At 37.2% G+C, this 23632-nt stretch overlaps 2 protein-coding genes across 7 annotated transcripts in view; one reads left to right on the top strand and one right to left on the bottom strand.

Moving 5' to 3' along the window:
- The window catches only part of LOC145968775 (uncharacterized), a 58902-nt gene that overhangs the window by 22072 nt on the left and 13198 nt on the right, over positions 1–23632 (bottom strand). The gene's annotated exons all lie outside the window — the stretch shown is intronic.
- On the top strand, positions 6138–11588 carry LOC145968773 (facilitated trehalose transporter Tret1). 4 transcript variants are annotated; one of them, XM_083094547.1, is made up of 3 exons: positions 6138–7043; positions 9694–9811; positions 9915–11588. In XM_083094547.1, exons 1-3 carry the CDS (start codon positions 7026–7028, stop codon positions 11339–11341), a joined length of 1563 nt encoding a protein of 520 aa, XP_082950673.1. In that variant the 5' UTR covers positions 6138–7025; the 3' UTR covers positions 11342–11588. The 4 variants fall into 4 exon arrangements, with proteins under 4 accessions (XP_082950673.1, XP_082950672.1, XP_082950671.1 ...); XM_083094546.1 differs by lacking the exon at positions 6138–7043 and adding an exon at positions 7086–7919; XM_083094545.1 differs by lacking the exon at positions 6138–7043 and adding an exon at positions 7949–8868.

Below are 23632 nucleotides of genomic sequence, written 5' to 3'. Positions count from 1 at the left end.
AATTTATTTGTATAATTTGGTCAAAGTTTGCATTAACCGTATAAATTTTTTTAAGTTTTTATTTTATCAATATTCACTTTTAGTATTGGTAAACAATGATTTTAGTTCGACTTTACAATATGCCTCTATGGTATATGCAGTATATATGCTCGGCTTAACGGTGTGCGCGTAATGTATATGTTGCGTATATCACATCAAGGGAGTAAAAATTTAGTCTCGACATGGCTTCTCATTAGAGATTACGTTATATGCATGACTTCCATTCGCGAGCAACTACACGCTCCGATAAATTACAGTACCACACTGGATTAATGCATAAACATGTGTGCGTCGAGACCTACGTAATGCTTGCTATTAGCAAATTTGAAAAGAATGCAAAGGCAAATCTAGTTAACGCTTGTTGTCTGTTAACGCTTGTACAAAGAAAATGCGAAATAAGGGAGAATTATCGCGACACAATTCTCATTTCAGTATGCTACATCATTCTGAGATAATTTTAATAAAATAGTTGAAAATATTGTATAAATATACAATATTTAGGGTGTACTAGAATACTTAATTGCTATTGCACAATGGAACTATTCTTCTAAATCTAATATGTGTAGATCAAAATTATTTACATGTTATCTATCTATTTATTTTACTTTCAATATTTCGGTGATATCAAATGGAAAATGTTCTTTCATTAAGTAAATTGTTTTGAAAATGGCTATTTAATAGATATTTAATAGATATTTAATAAATATTTAGTTATCATGCATAGTTCTGGTAAAACCTTTAGCAAAATAATAAAATAGCGTATATGCTCAAACGCTGCGCAAGCTGTGCGCACGCTACTCTTGATTCATGCGTAATCTAAAGCGTTAGCTTAAAGTTGCTCTCATTAAAAAAGTAATATTCAGATGCAATTTTGCTAAAAGGAAAAGTTGCTTCTTTTGGCACGAACTATCACGATGTGCATTCCGTATCTGCGAATTTTGATGACACCTTGTATATATATATACATTAATAACATTTACGATTTTTATGAAATCGCGAAAACACGCTTTAAAAAAATTTTTTTATCGGCAAATCATAATTTCATTCCTGCTTTTTTAATGCAAATTTAATTATTGTTCTAAAAATTGACGATAAAGCAAAATCTTGCAACTTTGCTTACAGATTACTCAAAAAATTTAACATCAAGAAATATCTAATAATTTGGAAATGTATTATATAAATCCGGAATAGTAAGCTCTTTTTTGAAACAAATAGTTTGAACGGAACAATTAACTTGACGTTTGCTAATTTATCGTTATATATCTCGCAATTGATTTGCACCTATTCACTCGTGAATTGCATCACAGCTATTAATCCGCACGTTGAACAGAAAGCAAGAATTGCACGAGCTTATACGGCTTAACATCGCAACATTTTGTAGCTTAGCTTAACAACTGCCAATTCTGTGAGTAAATCATAGATAGTTTGTATAAGTTATTATGGTTTACAACGAGGCTTATAACCAATTCGTTGGATGATGCGAATCGATTTTCTAAATGAAAATTTCACGCTTGTACAATAACGACAGCTGTCCTAATTATCAATATATTATTAAAGTATCGATTAACATAGATAGTATCAGCTGTATGCATTGTGAAGAACAATAAGTAATAAGTAAAACATAAATAAATACAGACGGTTCTTATTCCGTTTTAAATTCTGTGACTGAGAAAACATTTGCATTTTTAAGCGAATCAATGTTTTAATTAAATTTTTATACGTTAAAGAGATACCGCTAAGGAGGAACTAACACGAGTTTTTTTTAAAGAGATACACAAATATTCTGAATAAACTTTTCTGAATAAGCTCTTTAGAAAGCTTCACCAACAATTAATCCTAATTTAAACGATGTAACTTTAAACTAAGTAAAATAGAGTAATAAAATACCTAGAAGCTGTTAGGAAAACCTATATCTTCGTAAATAAGACAATTAAAAATATGAATTTTAATATAAGAGATATATGTGTCTACGCGTAGTCACGACGAAGGCTGACTCTTATTAATCCTTGTTGAGCAATTCACGGGATAAAAAGAAGTTTACGTTAAGATCCATGGATGCAATTTATAAAGTAGCAAAACTTTTATGACTAAAATATTTATAATCACGAATAAATAATAATTTAAAAAAACATAACTTTTATAACATCAATGTACTCTACAATGGCAGAGTATCCATTAATAATTTAACAGAATATTTTACAACTGTTATGATTCACGTGACACAAAGTCGATATGGATCAGAGATTATGTACGGCAAGCGTGTTACATATGCGTTACATAGCGCCTCATGAATTTTTCATCGTGAACATGTAACCGTCCGCAGGCCCGTGAAACGTCAAAAGTCATTGCTCTTGTTGGGAGATCAATAAGAGGGTGAAAAATCGCGCGTCTCGAAAAGATTAATGTCTTACATAATCCGGCATCGGTGCTGATTTATTTCGCATAATACGACGTGTAGCGCACTCGTTACAGCGTCATAGTGCCGCAAAACGAACATGATTCATCTGAAACCTGACCAAGGTAAAATTCATACCAATACGAATTTAATCAAACCTGCTTTTATACATTTTTACAAAAAAAAAAATGCCATAAAATCTTGCAAAAATCCTTTTCAATATCTTTTTTTTTTAGATTTGTGAGAAAATATTATTGAACTTTTACATGTATGTATAAGAAGCTAATAAACACATATATTTCTCTCCCCTTTGCTTATCTTCCATTCTTTGATGTGGAAAAAAAGAGATTTAATGGATGTCTCGCTGCTCCCGACAGATAAATGGATTTATCAGTGCAACTGAGGTAGAAAAAAGAATTAAAAGAACGCAGGAGATTGAAACGTCGATATTTCATCGAATTCGTTATACAAGCTTTGGGTGTCACTCTGTATTTCGCGACATAGTGCTTTATATATTCGATACGCAGAATAACGTACATGGAGAAATATACACAACGATAATATGCAAACTACAGGAAAAATGAATAAAAATAATATTTCAATAAGTTATACGAATATTTATAACATTTCGGACAAACAATCTGTAATTACTCGCACAGGAGTTAAATGGAACGCGTCTTTTTTTTCTGTAACATAAATCGTTATAATCGGATTAACCGTTGGACGAAAAATGTTTCAGAATTTTTCCCGAATATATGGCGGAAATATAAGGAAATATGTTTGTACTATCTCGATCGGAAGAGTGTTACCACGTTATTTCCTCTGTTGTTTTCTCTTTGCGGAGTAACAAAGCGTAATATTTAGCAAGCGAACAAGCAAATAAACGTACGCTCTTTGACTCGAAGTGCAGGAAAAAGTCAAAAGAGATGGAAGAGGATGGGGTCGATATTTTCACCAAGCTCGTTTCGTTGAGCACAAATGTGCGCGCCGCTTTAAATTTTAATCACACCAAGCGGAGCAGGCACCCTCGCAGGCGCACTCGCATTTATAAAGGCGACATAATGAGCGCACGAGCACGGGCTCCGGGCGACGCCGATTAACCGAGGATTACTTTAATTAACTTTACGTTCGCGGGGGAATGAACGTAGCCAGCCGATGCTAGCAAACGGTACCGGTGCGATTTCTTTTCGTCTCGAGGCCGCAGCACGAAACGCGGCGTTAAGATTCGAAGACTCTCTGCTTCGTGCAGAGCAATCAGTTGTGTTAAATAGAAACAGTTAAGATAATGACAATTTACGTGATTACAAGGGACACCGACTGAAGCAATTTGTCGCGAAATGCATTAAGCTTGGTGATTTGCCATTACTTTGCTCAAGAAAGAGAGAGAGAGAGAGAGAAAGAGAGAAGAGGACAGCTGTTCAGTACGAATATAGTTCTCTCTCAAGACGAAAATGCGCGAGGTTGTCTGTCACTTAGAAGTAATGAATGAAATAAATCTGAAGGACGGGGCATATATAAGGTAACGATGTGTAAAACTAATAAAAGATGGAACAGATATTATTGTATTGTAACCTGAAGAAGCAACTTAGTAAATATTAAAGTTTAGAATTACTTTCGATGGATCGTTGAGACTCATAATATCAGATTTTCAGGATATTATCACATGTTTCAGGAAACAGAAGGTTTTAAATCAAGAAAGCGAAATTGTTCTCGTAATTGTTTGTTAATCATTTAAGAGATTCTTATGAAACCCTGTCATTATCATATCCTTATCTTATTAACGACGGTGGAGGAATCACTTTAAATTCGCGAAAAGACTTTATCTCAAAACAATCAGTTGCGACAGATGAGTGACAGTAATTAGGAAGATAGTATTCATAATATTTTTAAATTAATTATAATAAATTATAATCGATAATATTTTTAAATTTCAGTGTTCATACATTTTTTAAATCGATTTAGGATGAGATGATTTTATGTGATATTTGTTTTGCGATATAACGAGCATAAACTGTATCACGATAATAATATTATAATTTTTCTCTGCTGAGAATATTACAATACATAATAAGATATTTGATACATCCGACAATTATTTTATTTAAAAAATTATTAGAAGCATGTATATTCATTATGTATATTCATTAAAGCGTAGTTTATATTCGAGCGTAGTCTATATTCAAATTTATCTTTAACTGTTTAACTATTTTTAAATATTACTAAATCTACGTATAATTGTTTAAATCTATATAAATATAGGATATATCAATCGTAGCTGTTTGAATCTGGATCTATGTGGTTTTCGGTTAAAATGTTTTTAATATTTCAATGAAAAGGCAGTCTGTTTACAGATATAAATTTCTATCACATCGGAATTACTCGTGTATTTACCAATCGAAACCAAAGCTTGCATAGGAATTAATCATGGAACAAGCGCAACGTGACGTTCGCTGCTCGTTAATAATATGTCAAGCCTGATCTGTCACTACTCTTATGATTAATTAAGTTGACATACATGTTGAATGACAGTAGTCTTATTAGTTACAAGACATAGTAAATTGCAGTATGACAGCCTTCATACTTATAATTAAAATGTTTGTCATTAATCTTTTTTTTGCAAAAAGTGTGCACAAACTGTGGATCTTAAATGTACAAACTGTTCAAATAAATAACGATTGTCAATTATAATTATTATAAAAGCAATATCAACGCGCGATATTATTATTAAATAAAAACATACAAGTTTCGCTAAAAATCTTTTTAAGTTTGTTCTTTTAAATTTGCTCTTCTTTAAGATATATTGAATACGAACTTTAGAAGATGTTTGCTCTATCAAGTTATATATGTTTTATAATTTAAATTAATTTACATCTATCAGAGTCAGTTCGATTGCATTTGCGACAGCAACTAAAGGTCAATTTACCTGGTACTTTTGTGTCACATCGAAAGTGTTTCTATGAATCATCAGAGACTACTGCAAAAGCCGCAGCTTTGAAACGTGAGATTATCCTGGATCACGCGTATTCCAAGAGCACCGAAACTCGCTCTGAAACGCAATCAGCTTAACTCTGAAACGCAATAAATCCCTCTAACGCATCCTATATTTGTTATTCTCGTTATAGAATAACCAACAGCGCACGATTAAGACTCGAACTAATCAATTAATTTTCTCTTTCATCGATATAAGCCAAAAGATTAACGTTACAGCGTAGCCTTCGGGCCAACTATGAAAGAATACAAAGATAAATTTCGATCTCGCGTTGCTCAAAAGAACAAATATTGTATATACGTGTAATAGTATAACAAGCCAGGGAAAGAAACTGCTATATCTTTCATCTCTCTCGGACGTAACGTGGAAGAAAATTCTCTTTTTATGATTCCGCGATTGATCTCGATTTCAATGATGATAAACGAGATTGGAATAGATCGAGTTGCGAGAGTTGATCGAATGATTCTCGAGACTCATCGCTTGACATCTCTCACTGGCGCTAATTAACAGTTAAATTGCTTGTCGTCGCGGTTTGATTGAGAACGCACATGCGAGATAAACCATGGCGCGTCTTCGCGGATTACATATGCGAGGGCAAACATATGACCTCAACATTGTCGAGATAATGATAAACATGCGAGAGATAAGGGCACAAAAGAGGCATTCTAGGATGCACCTTCTCTTCATGCCTGAACGATGAGTCCTACCACCCTGAGAGAACAGTAACCGCCTGTTGCTCGTCACGTTATCATCGGTTAACGAAAGAAGACCCATGAGTCTACTGGTTATCTCTAAAGCTGCCCGTATAATTGTACCGGCATGCAATTAACAATCAACAATCGTATTAAGGCCAATTGGATGGCACGAGGGCGGTGATGGGTCGTCTGTGCTACAGCTCCGGAGTTAATTATGAAGTAACAGATAAATAGATCTCTCTAGATCTCTTGGATCACACACATCGATAAGACGTAGCCGACTCCGATGTCGGCTCGACTTCGAATTCTGAAGTCGTCAGTGCCCGTTAGCTGCGAATGGTGGAAACATCAAGAAAACCGAGGCTGCAAGTGATAAATGGCTAGTAGTTAATCGCGACCTTCGAGAAACTTTCGCGACGACGCTGATATCAGCAAATATAAAGCCGCGAGAGAAAAAAAAACGAAAAGTAATAAAAGCTGACTCAATTAATTTTTTATACTTTCGGTTTACGCGTCAAAGTACACGTATTAAGTGTTGCGCGCGATTGCTGCGAACCGGTGATAATAATTTACGCCAACGCGATTTTTTTTCGGAGTAAATTGTAAAGTAAATATTATAAAATACTGTAAAAAATATAATATAAAACAATAAAAAAATACAGAAATTAATAAATCGTTCTTTGAAAAACTGATCGCGCACGAACGTTCGATAAACTATAATAATTGTAAGTGATAAGAGCGACGTATGCTCCAAAAATGAAAGTATCGATACTCGGAGATGGCCTCTGATGAAATTAAGGGCATTCGATAAAACTTGAAGAAAACTACTTGTTGAATTCATTGCATTGAAAGCTGCAGCTCCGGAATCGTCAGGAAAAATAGGACAGCCGTTCCATTCTCGTCTCACATGGCTACGATCGCAAATGTAAGCGATACAGTTTTGCTCGCGCGCTCTCCGCAGTTGCAATACGTTGCTCCGATTTCTCTCGTTACCGCGTAAACAGACGAAATCGAAACGTTGCTACCAATCGTTAATTCAATAGTCAAATGATTAATTGACACTTATTATTAATTGTAATTGCACGGCTGCCCCGCGCATATTGAATCAATGATTTTCGATAATTGTTTGTTGGATCAGAGTATTATAGTACAATATTGAATAATAATCCATCATAAATCTTCCTCGAACATTTCTATAGTTTTGTTACACGAATATGTGCAAATTGCAATGGCAATTGTCGCATAATAATCATCGCATTACTAACTTATCAATTACTAACATAATTAATTATTATTCAGTAATTACATTTTAACGCGCATTCTTTGTTTGTCAAATTCTATGGCTTTTCTAATTTAATGAAGGAAATCATTTACATATTCATCGATCATTTCTTGGTGCCATTGCTCAATTTCTTTATTATCGTAACGTTGCGACAGAGGGATCATCAACCGATAACCTTTGTCTTCCGGCCGATTATAAATATCGCGTTTAATATGGAAATGCGGAACATCTAGAGAATGAGTGGGAAAGACAGGAAAATATATATGAAGAGAGGCGATCACATGTGTATGTGAAAGCAGATGCGATGACAGCGCCTGCGTATTTTCCGACGTATCTGGTTCCAAAAACACGGTCCAAAGTTAATTCCGATGAAAACATGAAAGTGGTCGCCTCTATCGAATCTGGGACAGAAGAGCTGGTCGATCGTGGCACGTTGTATTTAGATCGCGGGTATTAGTTTAAAGGGACGTTTGAAGGGACCGGAGCGGAGGAGACATGACTGAAACAATGGACCCGCTGGTGAGTATCGATCTTCGCGATTCGTTCGCTTCGTCGGAATCGAGACACATTGGCATTTCCGAGATTCTTCGTACCGCGTGTCAGATAAAATCCACTTCGGATCTGAGGTTATATCTACGTGTGTGGGCGTGCGCGTGCACGTGAAGGAAACGCCGTTATCACGCTTTTATGGAAACGCGCGTGCGCGCACGCGCACGCGATGCACGGGTGTCGTATATCTATTGGCAAACGATCTTGACATTTTTTCCATTTTTTTTTTTTACTCGATTGTAGAAAATCGCGCGAAAAGGTTGATGAGCCCCCATTAGCGAAATTATTCAGAGCATCTCATGATTCTGAAAAAATCCCATTCATATACGTCGCTTCTCTAAATAAAGGAACGGAACGTGTACACACGAGATTCCTAATTATACTTTGTAAAATTTAATCCACGTATCACATTTCAAGATTATGACTCGGCGAATTAAACTCGCTAAAGTTGTAGAGTTATTCATCCACGCAGAGCGTCGCGTTTCAAACCAGTATTTGAAACCGCTCGTGCGAACCAGGAAATTCAATCCTCCATATTCATCCAAATAAAATAAAAAATATTTGTCCAAATATGATCCGGTTCTAACCAATCTTTCAAATATACACATGAGCCGTGCAAGTGAAAAAAGCTGGAGGCGGAATGATTCAGCATAGAATGAAGACAGCGCTCATTGACCTCCATCGGCGCATCGCGTAACGAATGTTGTGCGCTTTGTGCTTTCTCTATATTACGTGCATTAGATACACGTGTACACGTCGGTATGATTGTGATGTCGGCATGCGATCGGGAAATAAACTCGAGACAGTCCGTCCCGTGGCGAGGCCAAAAATGGATGTTCCATTCGATGCCGCTTCCCGACACCTTGCGGGCAAATGCGTGCGATGGCTCCGAAGAGCCACGAGGAGCGCAAACACGTTGGTGAGTAGCAACGGAACGAAAGCCAAGACAGGTTCACCATTTGCCTCGCTAGCTCGCTCGCTTTCCTGGCCTCGCCGATGTTCTCGCGTGCACCAAACTATCGCGATAAGTCGCGTGTGGCTGCCGTTACGACTGATGAGATCCTGTTGTAGATTGCGTCGCCGACGAACACGCAAACACGCAGAAGAGTGACGTATCGCTTCGAAAATAGTAGCGCGCATGTGCATTCGATCAGTGATCTTATGATGGCGCTTTATTCAATCGGAGAGTAAGAAACCTATGTAAAATCGCGTGTTGTGAATGTTTGCTTGTTTACTTGGCAATTAAAACAAATTTCTTCTCCAGGAGAGCCGACTGTTGACGAAATCGAGAATAATTTTTCTACAGTTTGACGTAGTTTGCGTAGTTTATTTGATTCCCACGATATGTCCGAGTTCTTCGAGAGAAGAACGCGGTTTCCATTTAATTCTTTGCACACCACATTAATCATTATCACCTGTTGCTTCTCACTTCGGGAAAGAATTTCTGCATTCCGTCACGCTCAAGGAGATGCATTCGCGAGTCTCATTTCTTCCGATTTGAAAATAACATTCGAGCTCACTCACGGAAATATTTCATAAATCATATTGGCAATAGAGGAGTAACGGTTGATTTATTTGTAACTGCAGCTGCCAACAAGATTTATAATGTAAAATAATAGTGTCTATCTTTGCTAAGCAGGAAAAAAAGCTACGTTATTTACGTTACTAAGCAGCTATAAGCCTCATCTAACAGCGTTTCTGGCTGAAAATAAGGTCAATATTTCAATATTTATCTTTATTGTAGATTGGTGCGTTAAAGGAAGGCGGCCCAAAAGAAGAAATGACGCAAGCTTCATCTTCCCAAGATAAGCATCACTACAGCAAACGCACACAATGGAGGCAATGGCTAGCATGTATATCAGGTTTGCATCATATTTCAGAGACATCATGCATTTAAGAGTGACACGTGACAATCAATTGTTTAATCAACGCGCCATTAATCTTCCATCAATCTTCATTTCGCAGCAACTCTATCCATGGTAGCGGTCGGTACTGTTTACGGATGGACCACTGCATCTCTCTCACGACTCACGGACGGCGCCAGCGACGTTCCAGTGAAGATCACCCAGGACGAAAGTTCATGGATCGTATCGCTGACGGTGATCGGCTCGATGATCGGTCCGTTTCTCGGAGCGGGTCTCGCCGATCGATATGGCCGCAAGAGAGCTCTTCTGTTTGCCAGCTGTTTCTTCATCGTCGGCTGGACAGTCGTCTTCTTCGCCCAGAGCGTCGGGGCTCTCTACGTTTCGAGGATAATCCTGGGCATCGGCGTGGGTATGGCGTACACCGCCAACCCGATGTACGTGTCGGAAGTAGCCGACGTCGGTATTAGGGGCGCCCTCGGCACTTTGATCTCCATGAATGTGTTCACCGGCTCTTTATTGACGTGCTGTATCAGCCCCTGGGTGTCTTATCAGGTTCTAGCGGCTATACAACTCGCGATACCCATCCTTTTCGTGGTGTGTTTTTCCTTCTTTCCAGAGACTCCCGCCTTTCTCGCGGCCAGGGGTCGCAGAGCGGAGGCCACTAGATCCCTGGCATTCTTCAAAGGAATCCGCGATCGTGACGAGGCTAGAAGAGAACTGGAGTATGCTCTGCGCAACAATTTCCTCGGGGACGTTTACGATAATATCCCGACGACTGGTCCCGAAGCACGAACGGAACCGGTTAAGCGCAACTGGATTGTCAAGTTGAAGCTAATGCTGTTGCCCAGCAATATCCGTGCCCTCGGTATCGTGCTCGGTCTCATCATGGCGCAACAACTAAGCGGAAACTTCAGTACTATGCAGTATCTCGAAGTACTCTTCAAGAAGGTGGCCGTCGGCATCGATTCCAATATGGCTACGGTACTCGTCCTCGCAGTCGGCCTCATCTCATCCGGATTATCAACCGCGACCGTCGAGGGCGCGGGCAGACGTCCATTGTTAATTGCTTCCACCCTAGGCTCCTCCGTTACCCTTATGATTCTTGCGATATACCTCACGTTAGACGGACAAGGCATCGATATGTCCGCAGCGAATCTCCTGCCGGTCATCGACGTGATCGCCTTTCAGATAGTCTTTCAGTTCGGATTAGGTACGCTACCGAGCGCATTGATCGGTGAATTGTTTCCCACCGAGGTAAAGGCATTGGCCGGCGCCATCGTCACCATCTTCGACGGCGTGCTTGGCTTCGCTGTCTCAAAGCTATACCAGGTGATCGGCGACTCTCTGGGTGCCGACATCGTTTATTATTTCTTCGCAGGTTCATGTTTATGTGCGTTCATAATGGTATTTTTCGGCGTACCCGAGACCAAGGGCCGGACGTTCCGTGAAATTCAAGAACTCCTGAGGGGTGGTGGCAAGAAGATGGAGGACGTAGAAAGTTCGCAGAGTCGAAATAACGTGGGGTGACAGAGACAGCCGTGTCGCGTTCCATTCTGGGCGCGGCGCAAACTTGCTCATCCAACATCGTCGAACGTTTTATTTGAAGCGACGAATCTTGAAACGGCGACTACTTATCCTTACTTGTATATATATAGTACTTTTATACGCGACCAGAAGCGAGTCGTTGAAGCGAAATCATTTTTGCTCCGTGGCTTGCGTTGCTCACGATTTTTCTCGTACTCGCTTTCGGGAAATAAAGAATTTATTAAATTCATTGTTGCTACATGTATAAATGCGTGCCTACCCAGATGTGTTGTTTGTATTCTCTCAAATGCAAGTATTTTCACGATTATGAGTTCTCGTTATGAATTTCACGCTTTATTTATTAAAACACTGCTAGGAACACTATCTTTATATACGGCTCCTCTTTCTTATTTTCTTTTCTTTTCTCACGCGAAATGTTACGCGGGTGGGATATTTAACGAGACGTCAGACTTCAGAGTTGTTTCTCGTGCACATACAAGATAAAATATTTAAGTAAGGAAAACTGAGAAAGAGAGAGAGAGGAAAATGAAAATAAAAAAGACTGGCAAGTAAAAATTTCGCGTAAACGCTGTATCTTTTATACAAAAGTGTAAAAATCATAGAAGTGGCGGTTAAACATTGAGATGAAGAGAGAGAAAAAGGCTGAAAAATCGTACAAATGTTTTGTGATAAAAAAAGATTTCATCGAGACAAGCATGCTTTAATATTTTCACAGTCGCTAATTAATTTATAAAGTAATATTTTCGTATGTTTTACATATTGCTTCTCTATCGCAATTTAAATATAATTCTCATAATATTCTCTCTTTTTTTTTGAATAATAAAATCAGTAAAAGCAATTCGGGGCAATCATATCTGTGATGTTATAAAGAGACTGATAGAAAATATATGTCCGTAGCTATACAAAATATTCGTAAACGTAAGGCAATCTTCGCGCAATGCTTTTTGTCGGATTAGTTAAAGTCGTAAAAATTTCAATTCGTGAAATATCCAGTATATTTTACAGACAACTCTGGTCTTTCTCTCTCTTGTACGCGGTTGAAGATAAAATATAGAAACAACAGACGCGAATTCGCGTATCCTAACAAACGTATAAAACAAAGAATAGTTAGCTCTATCAGTTTTCAAATACATTTTCTCTACAAAGAGAAACATTAAAGGCGCATGTACATTTCTTCGTATATACTTGTATCGTTAAGAAAAGATATTTTAATGTCACAATTTTTGTGCAATAAATTACAAAGATTAATCCTTTGAATTGACTTCAATGCTTTTCACGTTAAAGTAAAATCAATATTTTTTATATCAAAACAAACTCTAAAGTTGAGAAAAAATTAATTAAAGATTGAAAGAGATGAAAAAATTGAGATAAAAGTGGAGCAAGTGGATAAAATCAAATGACAATGCTCTTAAAAAACAAAGAAAGCTTATGTTATCTATTCTTATGATATCTATTCTGAATTTTCATTTCCTCTTTTATACATCAATGAAACTATACAAGCAGTATAGCTGAGAGAGAGAGAAAGAGGGAGAAAGGACAGACATTACTATTTATATTTCCCTATATTCTATATTTAACTATCGCTATTATTTTGAGGTTGTGATATACAATTGTCTATTCATTAAATAGAAAAAATTGGAAAGAAAAAAGACACCACGCAAAATTATATTGCAAAATTATACCGTCAAGAAATTTCAAATAAAAAAAGCGCCCGTATGATACAATTAAGCTACGATGAAACAAGTGCAAAGCGTATATTTGCGCGGGAAAGAAGTAGAACCTACTTCGGCAAATTGAAGAGAATAATTTCTCTCATCGCACCCCCAGAAGAGAAACGATGACAAAGAATCATAAATGTGGACGCGGAATCGTTCGATAGAAAGCAGAAAACCTCGCGTACACTTTCCGTATTGCAAAGAGAACCCGTATAAATCGAGATAACGCAATTGTTGCAGCCGATGCTCTTACGATGATGGCATGCAGGAGATGACTTCATTTTAAAATGGACCATGTCTAGATCAATTCAATGTGCCGTATCGGAAGGAACGTATTATTAAATTTCAATTTTTATAATATCTCATAGACATCGATCACAAATAAAATCATGATATCACTGCAGATAATGAGTTTTGATCTCAAAAATCAACGAATAGAATAAAAAGTAAATTATAGAAACACATTCATGAGTCTTGTGCATTGTAAATTTATTGAAAATCGCGTTCCGTTGAATTTTATCGCTAGGGTACCGCTCTGTTCATGTTTTATTCACCCCTATTCTACCTTTTCCGACTCCCATCGTTCGCGTTTTAAGCCAGCAGTCTTCTACGTACGCATGATATCATTATTATCTTGACAAATAAATTTACGTATGTATTTGATCAGGCATATATATTGAATGCATATATACAATGTATTTGGTTTAAATGTATACACTCAATTATTTTTTAATAATAGAATTATAAAAATATGCTTCAAATAAAAATTATTTTTTGTTTAATAAAATTTATATAATATATTATTTAAATAAAAATTTTAAATTATTTTTTTAATGTTATTTGTGCATAACAATTTTATTTTTTTTAATAGAAAAATACATCTATTTTACTACAGTTTTGTAAGGCATTTTATAATAAATTCGATGATACAGTAAAATGAGATTTTCAATAGTCGTTTATAAGATATCGTCACTTATTTTACTTTTATGAATGGGAAAACAAGACAGCTCCAATAAAAATTGTCGTGGATAATATTAAAAAAAATAATTTAAAATTTTTGTTTAAATCACATACATACAGACATACATTATACAGATTTTTTTAAACAAATATCTTTTATTTAAAAGATTTTTTGTAACTCTATAATTGTAAAAAATTGCATATACTATAAAACAAACACGCTATATGTGCTATCCCGATATGTGCATAAAATAATGCATTGAAGCATTAATGTACTCCATATGTACATCAAAGACCGCGGCCGCATTGTACCGCGCGCATATCAATGCATCTGTTGTTCCCGAGGAAACAATGAAGGGCTCGGAAAACTCGTCCGGTCTCTCCGGTACTTCCGCCGACTTTGGAACGATTTATGCGCTCGATCGCGAACCGCGGCGGCAACGGATTAGAGTGAATTAACGGGTCCCAGGACGTCGTTGAAACCTGCAAACGCCTCCGGTTACGATCGCGCCGGCGATTTTTTTCTTCCTTCGTGCTCTTTCCCTTTTTTTTTTACCGGTTCCGTTCGCTTTGTTCGACCCGTGGCGAGAGCTGTAGTTTTATTTCCGTCGTCGTGCATTGCATCGAGAGGAGCTACCGTACACAGCGATGCCAGACAGAGGAGAATACGGCGACACGCTGCGAACGAGCTTGTAAAACGATCCGGATTTTCTCCACGCGTACCAAATGTAACCCGCAGCTCGATGCGGCCTACGTTGTTTCCGAATTTATACCCGTCGATTTTTTTCGTAAACAATACCGCGTGGTTGAGCATTCAGCAGAAGTATGAAATATGCATGATATTACGAGAGAGGGGAAAAAAATAAAAGTGTTTGCGGTGGACGAACGGTGGAGAAGAATTACAGAACACGTGCAAATGTGAAAATAGCTCGCAGGTATCATCGCAAACAACGATAACTTTTAATCCGTTCGTTGTAATCAACTTTTCCCTGACGTAATCACGATTATTGATTAAGAGTGTATAAATTGAAGAATTTTATATATATTTATAATTTTATGATTAAAAATTATTGTATAATTCTAGCTTTATTTCGATACTTATTATAGTATCGATATCGTCGAAATATTGTTCTCTCCAACTGTCCCCGGATGTGGTTCATTTCTCGATGTGATCTAGAAATTCCAGACGCCGTTTATTGCGACGCCATATGACGCGTACGTGGATAAAGCTTCATAAAAGTAAATTGCTGATATTTCTCGTTCTGGTCGACTAATTCGATTGTCGGGGGCATCGCGATTCATCGCAATTCAATTTATCCGCTACTCGAGGTATCAATGTATGTTATCGAATAAAGGTGAAAAATAAAACGAATGGCCGGAGTCTCGCTTTATCCCGGCTTGATTTCAGAAAGTTCATATTGTACGTTATCCTTCTTCTGTGCGTCGCTTCTGTAGATACGCAAGCTGCGAGAGAGTAAGCGGAATGAAAACTCTCGCAGCATTCGTAAAAACGCTTCTTCTAAACCATATCACAAAACGTAGCTCCTTACGACATTTGCTGCCCTCTCTCCTCGTTATTTTTCTTTTCGTTGAGTTCAACGATATAAATCTTCCTACAACGGGAGATCCATTTCTCTCGCGCCTTCTTTCTTCAGGATATTCAACAAGCTCGCGAGCTGGTTAAGAGGCATTGCATTACAAACTCACGACATTAACTAAACACACGGTAGAATTATATTGATACAAGCAAAGAAATTGTAGAAAGATTTTACCAAGCTATGAAAGAGAATATTATAAATATTGTATTGCGCTTTTTATCGAAAAGATCTGCCGGAAATAGGCCACCGTGAATATTGATGGGAACATGCAGAATAAATAAAGAGAATTGAAAAGCATGCGTGTAATCAAATAATCATATAGATTGGCGGTAAAATATGGGTAAATATCATAAATTGTACAAGTTATATGTATTTGCACGCTTTGCGACTATTTCGCGAGTAAGCTTTGATATTAGTCGTAAAATTGCAGACCTACGTTAATTGATACGCGCAGAAAATTTTTATATATTTTAGATATAAATTTCTTATTTTGAGATAAATTACGACGTAAATAAAATAAATAATTTCTAGTTAACACACATGAGTCTTTTGGCAAAATGATTGATCACGACCACAGAAGATAATTAAATTTCATTCAATCGAAATACCTTTTATCCGTAACGATTTATCGAATTGTATTCGCTTGTCTCTTAGATCATTTATAACTGTATAGAATTCCGGTTTCGTTTGCTCGTTCTCATCTTTTATCGGCTACTTGTGTACTTCACTCGTGTCTCACTCCTATTTTCAGCCATACAAAAGGTATACCTTTTGTACATATCAACTGATTTTATCGGTGAATGTCTATTCGACCCTTAGGACGCATGCGAGGAAAAACGAAAATCGATATATATATATATATATATATATATATATATATATATGTATATATGTATATCGATAACAGGATATGTTGCCGCGAACAAGCAATGCTCCGTCGACCAAGTAACGATATCCTGTGTTTCTGTCCGACCGACCGTAATTTCCGGTATATCCTTCTCGTCGTTTCCCTCTCTTTGCTTTGTGTGACGATGTCGGAATATTTATATTTTCACCGTCATGATGATAAAACGTGACTAGAATTTGTTGCAAGCGTTATTTGCAGTGTCAATCAATCAAAATGATTCAGCAACCATTATTAAGTTCATTTCTCATTTTCAATTTTGTCTTAAAAATTTATATATATTAAAGATTAATATATGAAAAATACTGCTATGCGCATTATTCAAGCTTTCAAAGAGTTTAGCTCCTCGCCTTCGATATTCCATTATTTCTTCGTTAGCTTCACCCTTGTCGATAGATTTTTATAATGGCTTCCTATTATGCGCGCTACAATATCGATACAACTTTATATCGGGGCAATATCGCTTTTAGACTCCCTATGGCTAGACCGAAGGCACGCACATTTCTTGACACGCGAAGCAATCGAGCAACGTCTTTATGAAAAGACTCGAGATATATCGACGCGATATTGGCTGAAATCAAGGCTAGAATGAAGCACAAGTAACATTCGATAAAAGTATAGAGATTTTTTTTTAATTTTAAAAATATTTCTGTTCACGATTTTAAATTTTTACACATTTAACGTCAATTAATCGTTCAATTAGGAATGTCGAGTTGAGAACTGAACACGCATGGCAAACACAGGGCGAGATCCTGGTACATTCGCGGCTCTTTGTCTCCGATAACGTCGATACCGCGCATAAACCTAACCGCGGCCGCGAGCCTTTGATATCCAAATCCTGCTGCTTCTAGGCTAATAACGATTTCCGCCTCCGCGGTTATCCACTCTCGTCCTCGACCTCACCGATGCCTGGAACAACCATCCTGTCTCTCGTCCCCCTTCCTACTTCTCCTTCACCTGTATACCTCTATTGTAATTTCCGCCACTCTCCGTCTAACCCTCTCGCCCTATTCTCCGTTCGCTCGAACGGTTTCCTCCAAATAACTCACCGCTGTTCGCGCCACGACGGTATCAGAAGGACGATTTCTATCATTGTCGGGGTTTTCTTCTCCCTCGTCTCTGCCCAGCCTCGAACGAATCTCCGGATATCGAATTCTTACGCGCCGGCGCCTGCAGCGGCACTATAATGAATAAAGCATCATCGCATCCAACGATTGCGACTGCTGCAACGATGGCGAGTCTTGAAGAGTGCATTTTTGTGCCGCCAAGTCGTCTCATAAGATATTTTCTCAGTTTATATCTAGAGGCTCGTACGTGTTCACTCGCGCGAGCGATATTGCTCGCGACGGTTTTTCACTTATATTCCCCTTTTTATGCCGTAAAGATGGAAATATACTTTAGCACATTATTCACGGCGCGTATATCCCGTTATGTTTGCGCGAATAATTCGGGCGATCAATTCATAGATACGCATCGCGAAAGAAACAAATTGGTCTTGAGGTGAAAAGTTTGCAGTCAACAATATCATACGCGAGGGAAATATTAAATATCATTATTTATATATTTTAAAAAATTATACTTTTGATATACAATTAAATAAATCGTTACAAAATAAATAATTAGTAAATAAATTTTTTCTTTTGTATTAAAAATTTATTAAAATGTCAAAAAAATGAAAAAAGTCCAGCTCTAGCCACGATTTTCTACGTAAAAGTTGTTCAATCGAGATGGTTCTGCGCGTATAACAGAATTTTACATAAGATTAATTTTATATAAAACGATAATTAGATATCTATACATGGTATAATGAATAGCATGCTAAAATACGATCACATTTTGCTCGATGCTCGCGCTTTCCGAGTGCCCGATTTAGCCACTACACTGATTCTGCAAAGGACAGTGAGATCTCTGAAATTTTCCTGTACCATCAACGGGCTATGCGACGCGTAACAACACTCTTGAAACATTACATTTGAAACAAAATTGGTCTTTGCTTGTTTGTATATTCAGTCAGGTATATTCTCTTCTACTATAATTACCTTTGTTTCAACTAATACTGTTACGTAACTATTATATTTAGGTCACAATTCAATTTTATAAGCAGCAAAACTTGCATTTATGGGATAATATTAGTGTAAAAAGTATGTAAAGAGAGATATATTATAAAAATTGTTGCTCAAATAAAAATATTCAAAATAATTTATCGCTTTCCGTACAAATATATATATAAATTGATAGCCAACAACTTGTACTTTCCGTCACGTGGTTTACCGTACAAGCCTTTCAATCCTATCCGCGGTTCGTGTTGATGGATTGAATTAACTGCAAGCACGCTGTCGTGAAATTATTATTTAACGCACGTAAAACGAGGTCAGCGAGACAAATTCGAACGCACACGTATAAATCACTTTCTATTTATCCGATATATTGCTAATTGCAAAACACAGGAAAAATGGTACTAAAAAAAAACAATACATCCAAACTGAATTTAATTTCATGAACAAAAATTTAACGAGCATCGAAACTAAAAAAGATTACTTCGGATTATAATACACCGCTGTCCGCTTTATATATTCATTAATTCTGCTGACGTCATTAAACAAATCAATATCGACCTATATAAGTAAATAAGATTACATTTTTCCATAATAAAAATTATATTTTTAATTATAAAATTATATTTTTAATTATATTAAAATTAATATTAAAATTATTAATTTTGATTTCTCCTTTTTCAATACGGTCAATTAATATTTTGTTGTTTATTTTTATTGGCCGATTCGAATCGAAGAATCAAAAGCGACAAAAAGCTTTTAAGCGAGCGGAAGAAGAACTCGTTAAAATAGTTATACATTCTTGTATGTAGCAAAGATAACTATGTATACGCAGAATAGCCCTTCCGCCTTGCAACGAGGTCAGTGCTCAGGGGAATGTTAGTGAGAAAAAAGAGAAAATGAGAAAAAAGAAGTCTCGGGAAGAGGAAGAAGGGATTGGGTTTCCTTGCATGGAAATCAGTACTGACCGAAGAGACGGCCAACTTTTCGCCCGATTCCGTTCTCTTCGTTTCCGTTCTCGTCCATTTCCCGTTTGCGCGTACTCCACGTGCCACAGTATTTCCTTTTATCATTTAATTAAACAACCAGTTACACAAAGTATCCGAAGTTCGAATGCGACGACGGAGAAAGCATTCTCGAGAGTTCACCCTGTTCCAGCCGCATCTCCTTTGTGCATTATTTTTGTTCGTTAAACGTAGGCAACGGACTATCTTTTCCTAGATAACGCGCATCGTCGTCGCAATGATATTCATTAAAGCAATTGATGAGTCGTTTAGGAGCAACCGTAAAACGTAATGTTTGTTAATGAAGCACCGCGATCTTTCTCGTGCAACCTAGAAAAAAAGCTTCCAGAAAAAGATATAGTCTCCTCCTTCGACTATGATTAATTTTAAGTAGATCATACGCAATTATATCTTAACATTAATTTGATCAAATTAACTGGAGTTAAAGACGGATTACTCAAGAGACAGATTAGTTCGTAATTATCCGGTATCGCGTTGCTGTCTTTGTCTTATTCCCATGGCAGTTTTGATCTTGTAATTGAAATTTAAAGAGGCAAAAAATGTGCGACTAAAATCGAGGAAAGAAAGAATCGATTGTACAAAATTTGTGCGATGTCAGTCGCACTCGTGGCTTATATAACTTAATGGCCAGGACGCGTACCTTTATTTCATATGTTCAGGCACGTTTCCGTTCACGCGTTTTTTCGCTGAGTAAAACGAGTATGCGAAAAATTAGACAATAAATAATAAATTAATAAAAAGTATGCGCGAATGACGTATTACGTTAAATTATCAAGATGATAGCGTGTAATTTTTACAGCTATAAAAACGTCTACTTACTAAACTTTGAGAATTTAAAATAAAATTACAACTTTCGAGTTTATATATCCTTACCTAGTTCTTCTTTTAGCTTGGGATAAAATATACACAGTTGTTAGCGACAAGAATTAAAATAACTTGTAAGTTAGTCATTCAGTCAGTTTGAAAAATTTCCTCAAGAGAGAATAAAACTTAGTTTCTGCAAAGTTCTAGTATTCTACTTTCAGAATTTCAGGATATAATTGATAGAGAGTTTTAGCTTCTATTTACAAGAGTTCGAAAATTCCCGCTTACATCAATCGAGATTCTAAAAATATTAAATTCATACAAAGATCAACATTCGATTAGAGAGTGCAATTTCGTCTAGGTCCTTCTGGTAACATGAAATTCTACGTGATGTTTCACCTTCGTGGAAACCGTTCTTTTTCATAGAGCCACTCGTAAACTTTACGCCAACCTTCAGAATCACTTTGTAACAGGCGGCCTCGTTATTTTCCCTTCCGTGAAGTTGCAATACAGTTTGCCAGGTGCAATAGTAAGACGGAAGACACGAGGGAAAAGACAAATGCGTGAAGGAAAGTCCTCTAAAAAGTTTCCACCACTTCCGCGCGCGTATGTTACTGTGCTCTGCAAGTATCAAATGATCACCACTATATCACTTTCATTTGTCGCGGTCTCTCTCTATCCGTGATCAATATTATGAACTATTTATCCTCGTCTCGTTCACTTGGTTCATCTCTCGCTTCATTAAAAAGACACGATGGGGAAACGCGACAAAGAGAATTCGGATGGCGGGAAGTGACGAGTGAAGCTTCTCTCGAATGTAAATGCAGCCGTCGATAGTGCGCGACGGAAATCGTGACAAATTAAAAGCGAGTGGAAACTGGTTAACTGAATATTCCTTCCTCATCGCGGGGTAATTCAGAGTGAGACACAGCGAATCGGTGTGAACAAACTTAGTTGACCCGAACTAGCCGTACAACTGCGGGTGCAACTTTGCTTAAATTGTACTAAATGCGGATGGTCTCCCGGTATACTAAAGCTGGTATACTAATTATTGTTACGTGTAAATTAGAAGCGCATCCTCATGTTAATATGCCATGAATCGTGTACCGTACATTCGCTGTATTACGCATTTTCAGAGCGCGAAACACGAGATTGTTCGCCAGGGAAACTCGTACACAGAAACCGTAAAATATTTAAAGTCCGTAGTGCAAAAGGCTACATATGAATCCCTTAACTTTGTTTTCTCGTAACCTGATTATGTTCGCCACAAATAATTTCACCGCGCCCGTGTTCAAGCTCTCACGTAGCTGATAAAGTGTGATAACCCTTGGAAAATGGAGCGCTCCGGCTAGCCATTCTTGCCACTTCCACTATACCTTACGACCGACTATGAATCACCTACTTTTACTTTCGAACAGGTGACTTACGTGATCCATACATATAAGGTGAGAGCGGATTATTTTAATGGGAAATAAATCCACTTCCCGGCAAATTGCGCCCGCGTGTAAAATATTTTAAGGTAAAAAATCATCGACCTTATCATATATATAATGACGCACTATTAAAATTAAAATTAATGAGAGGTATTATAATTATCCTTAATTATTTTATGTGCAGTGAAATGAGAGCGTAAATGTCAAGTTTTCCAAGAAAAGATCAATTGACTGTTTTATACTTTGAGATCACTTTGTTCGATGCACGAATATCGACAGTGCAATTATGGAAATCATTCCATATATACATACGTACGTAAGCAAATATACGCTCGTTTTAGTTGGAATTTTAACGGCAATGCATCGCATCGCATCGTAGAATAAGATAGCAGGTTGATAAAAGCGACATATGAATGCGATTATCGATTTTGTCCTGTATAATTCATACAATTACTACATGTAATCCATATGCAAGCAACCCATGTGATTATGAGCGAGCTATTGGGAAAATTGCAATTTGCAATTTGTAAGCCCGATTTCACAAGTATATAAATAAATCTTTATATCAAGAATCGAGGAAATGCGTTTCATTTTATTTGCATCACAACATCTTTTTCGAAACATTTATTTTCGCCATAAAGCACAAGAATATTTGAAAGTACAAGAAGTTTGAGGAGCAATAGTTGCTTAGTTTCAAGAAATTTGTTGAATACTAACATTTCACTTACATACATAAGTTTCTTCTTACTTATCGCGAGTATCGGTAAACAATATTAATTAGCCTTGCTTTTTATATTTTAATATAATATTATAACCTTCTCGCAACTATCACGTTACTTCAACCGTTCGAGAAAATAATTTTATCAAATGGAAAGAATCAGGAGACTCACTAAAATCAGAGCATATGCGATACAATGGGAAATAATAATTTATCCGCGTGAGGACGTGAATCAATTCTCGCAAGAATGGCTGCATTTAGCAGAGAAAAATTGAATAGCAGCCGCGTAACAATCGAACCTGATTCAGTGGAAATCTAGAGGTATATATCAATCACATCCAATTGCCACTCAACTGCTGTTTCTGCTGAATGCGCCCAATGTGACATATCAGTCCTGTTGCCCCATTCATTTAATCTGGAAATGGATCGTATAACTTGCCCATGTAAACGTAAAATTTCATGAGCACATGTGCGACGTATCGCACTATTGTGCGATATATGTTTAATGATCGCGAATTTATTTAATCAGCAAAAAGTAGAAATTGATGGATATCGAAATTTTTCAAGACGTAAATATAAGATCCTTCTACACGTTTTATATGTGTTGTATACATGTGAAAAAGAGAGCGATTAGGTATTCTATTTTATGTGAGAAGAGAAATATTTCGCAGATGGTAAAGTTAGATGCTTCCCTGTGTATATGTTCTCGATGTATATGTTCTCATGTAAATACCTAATGCCGTGGTATGCGGCTTGTTCACTTCCGTTAACGATTTCCCCTTTCGTCTCTCCTGTGGAGCCGAAGCATCTCAAACTACATCCTTCAGCGTCTCGGTATCTATAGGAAAGAGCTCGTTAGTACCGCTCGCCATGGAAAGTCTTTGTATCGCACGTAAGCTACGAGTCGATACTCCGTAGCCTAGAAATTTCGGAATTTCGTGATCCGAGACGGCACAGTCTGCATATTTCATTGCAACTGTGAATGCACAATGTATCGATAAAATATGAACATGCTGAACGTCTACCGTACGAGGGAGAATTGGAAAGCGCTATCTCAAAATA

This window comes from Camponotus vicinus, unplaced genomic scaffold, assembly GCF_025532165.1.
Source record: "Camponotus vicinus isolate PSW18456_S1 unplaced genomic scaffold, iyCamVici1.0 SCAF_3, whole genome shotgun sequence".
NCBI classification, from domain to species: Eukaryota; Metazoa; Arthropoda; class Insecta; order Hymenoptera; family Formicidae; genus Camponotus; species Camponotus vicinus.
Note: the sequence above shows the minus strand (reverse complement) of the source record. Positions and strands in the feature narration are given on the sequence as shown.

What these genes read in the sequence shown, in the direction of transcription:
- LOC145968773 (XM_083094545.1), top strand. Translation starts at nt 8,650, where the DNA reads ATGTTGTGCGCTTTGTGCTTTCTCTATATTACGTGCATTAGATACACG. An exon ending in CGAGGAGCGCAAACACGTTG is followed by an intron (nt 8,869 to 9,693) that starts GTGAGTAGCAAC and finishes TCTTTATTGTAG; the next exon opens with ATTGGTGCGTTAAAGGAAGG. An exon ending in ATGGCTAGCATGTATATCAG is followed by an intron (nt 9,812 to 9,914) that starts GTTTGCATCATA and finishes TTCATTTCGCAG; the next exon opens with CAACTCTATCCATGGTAGCG.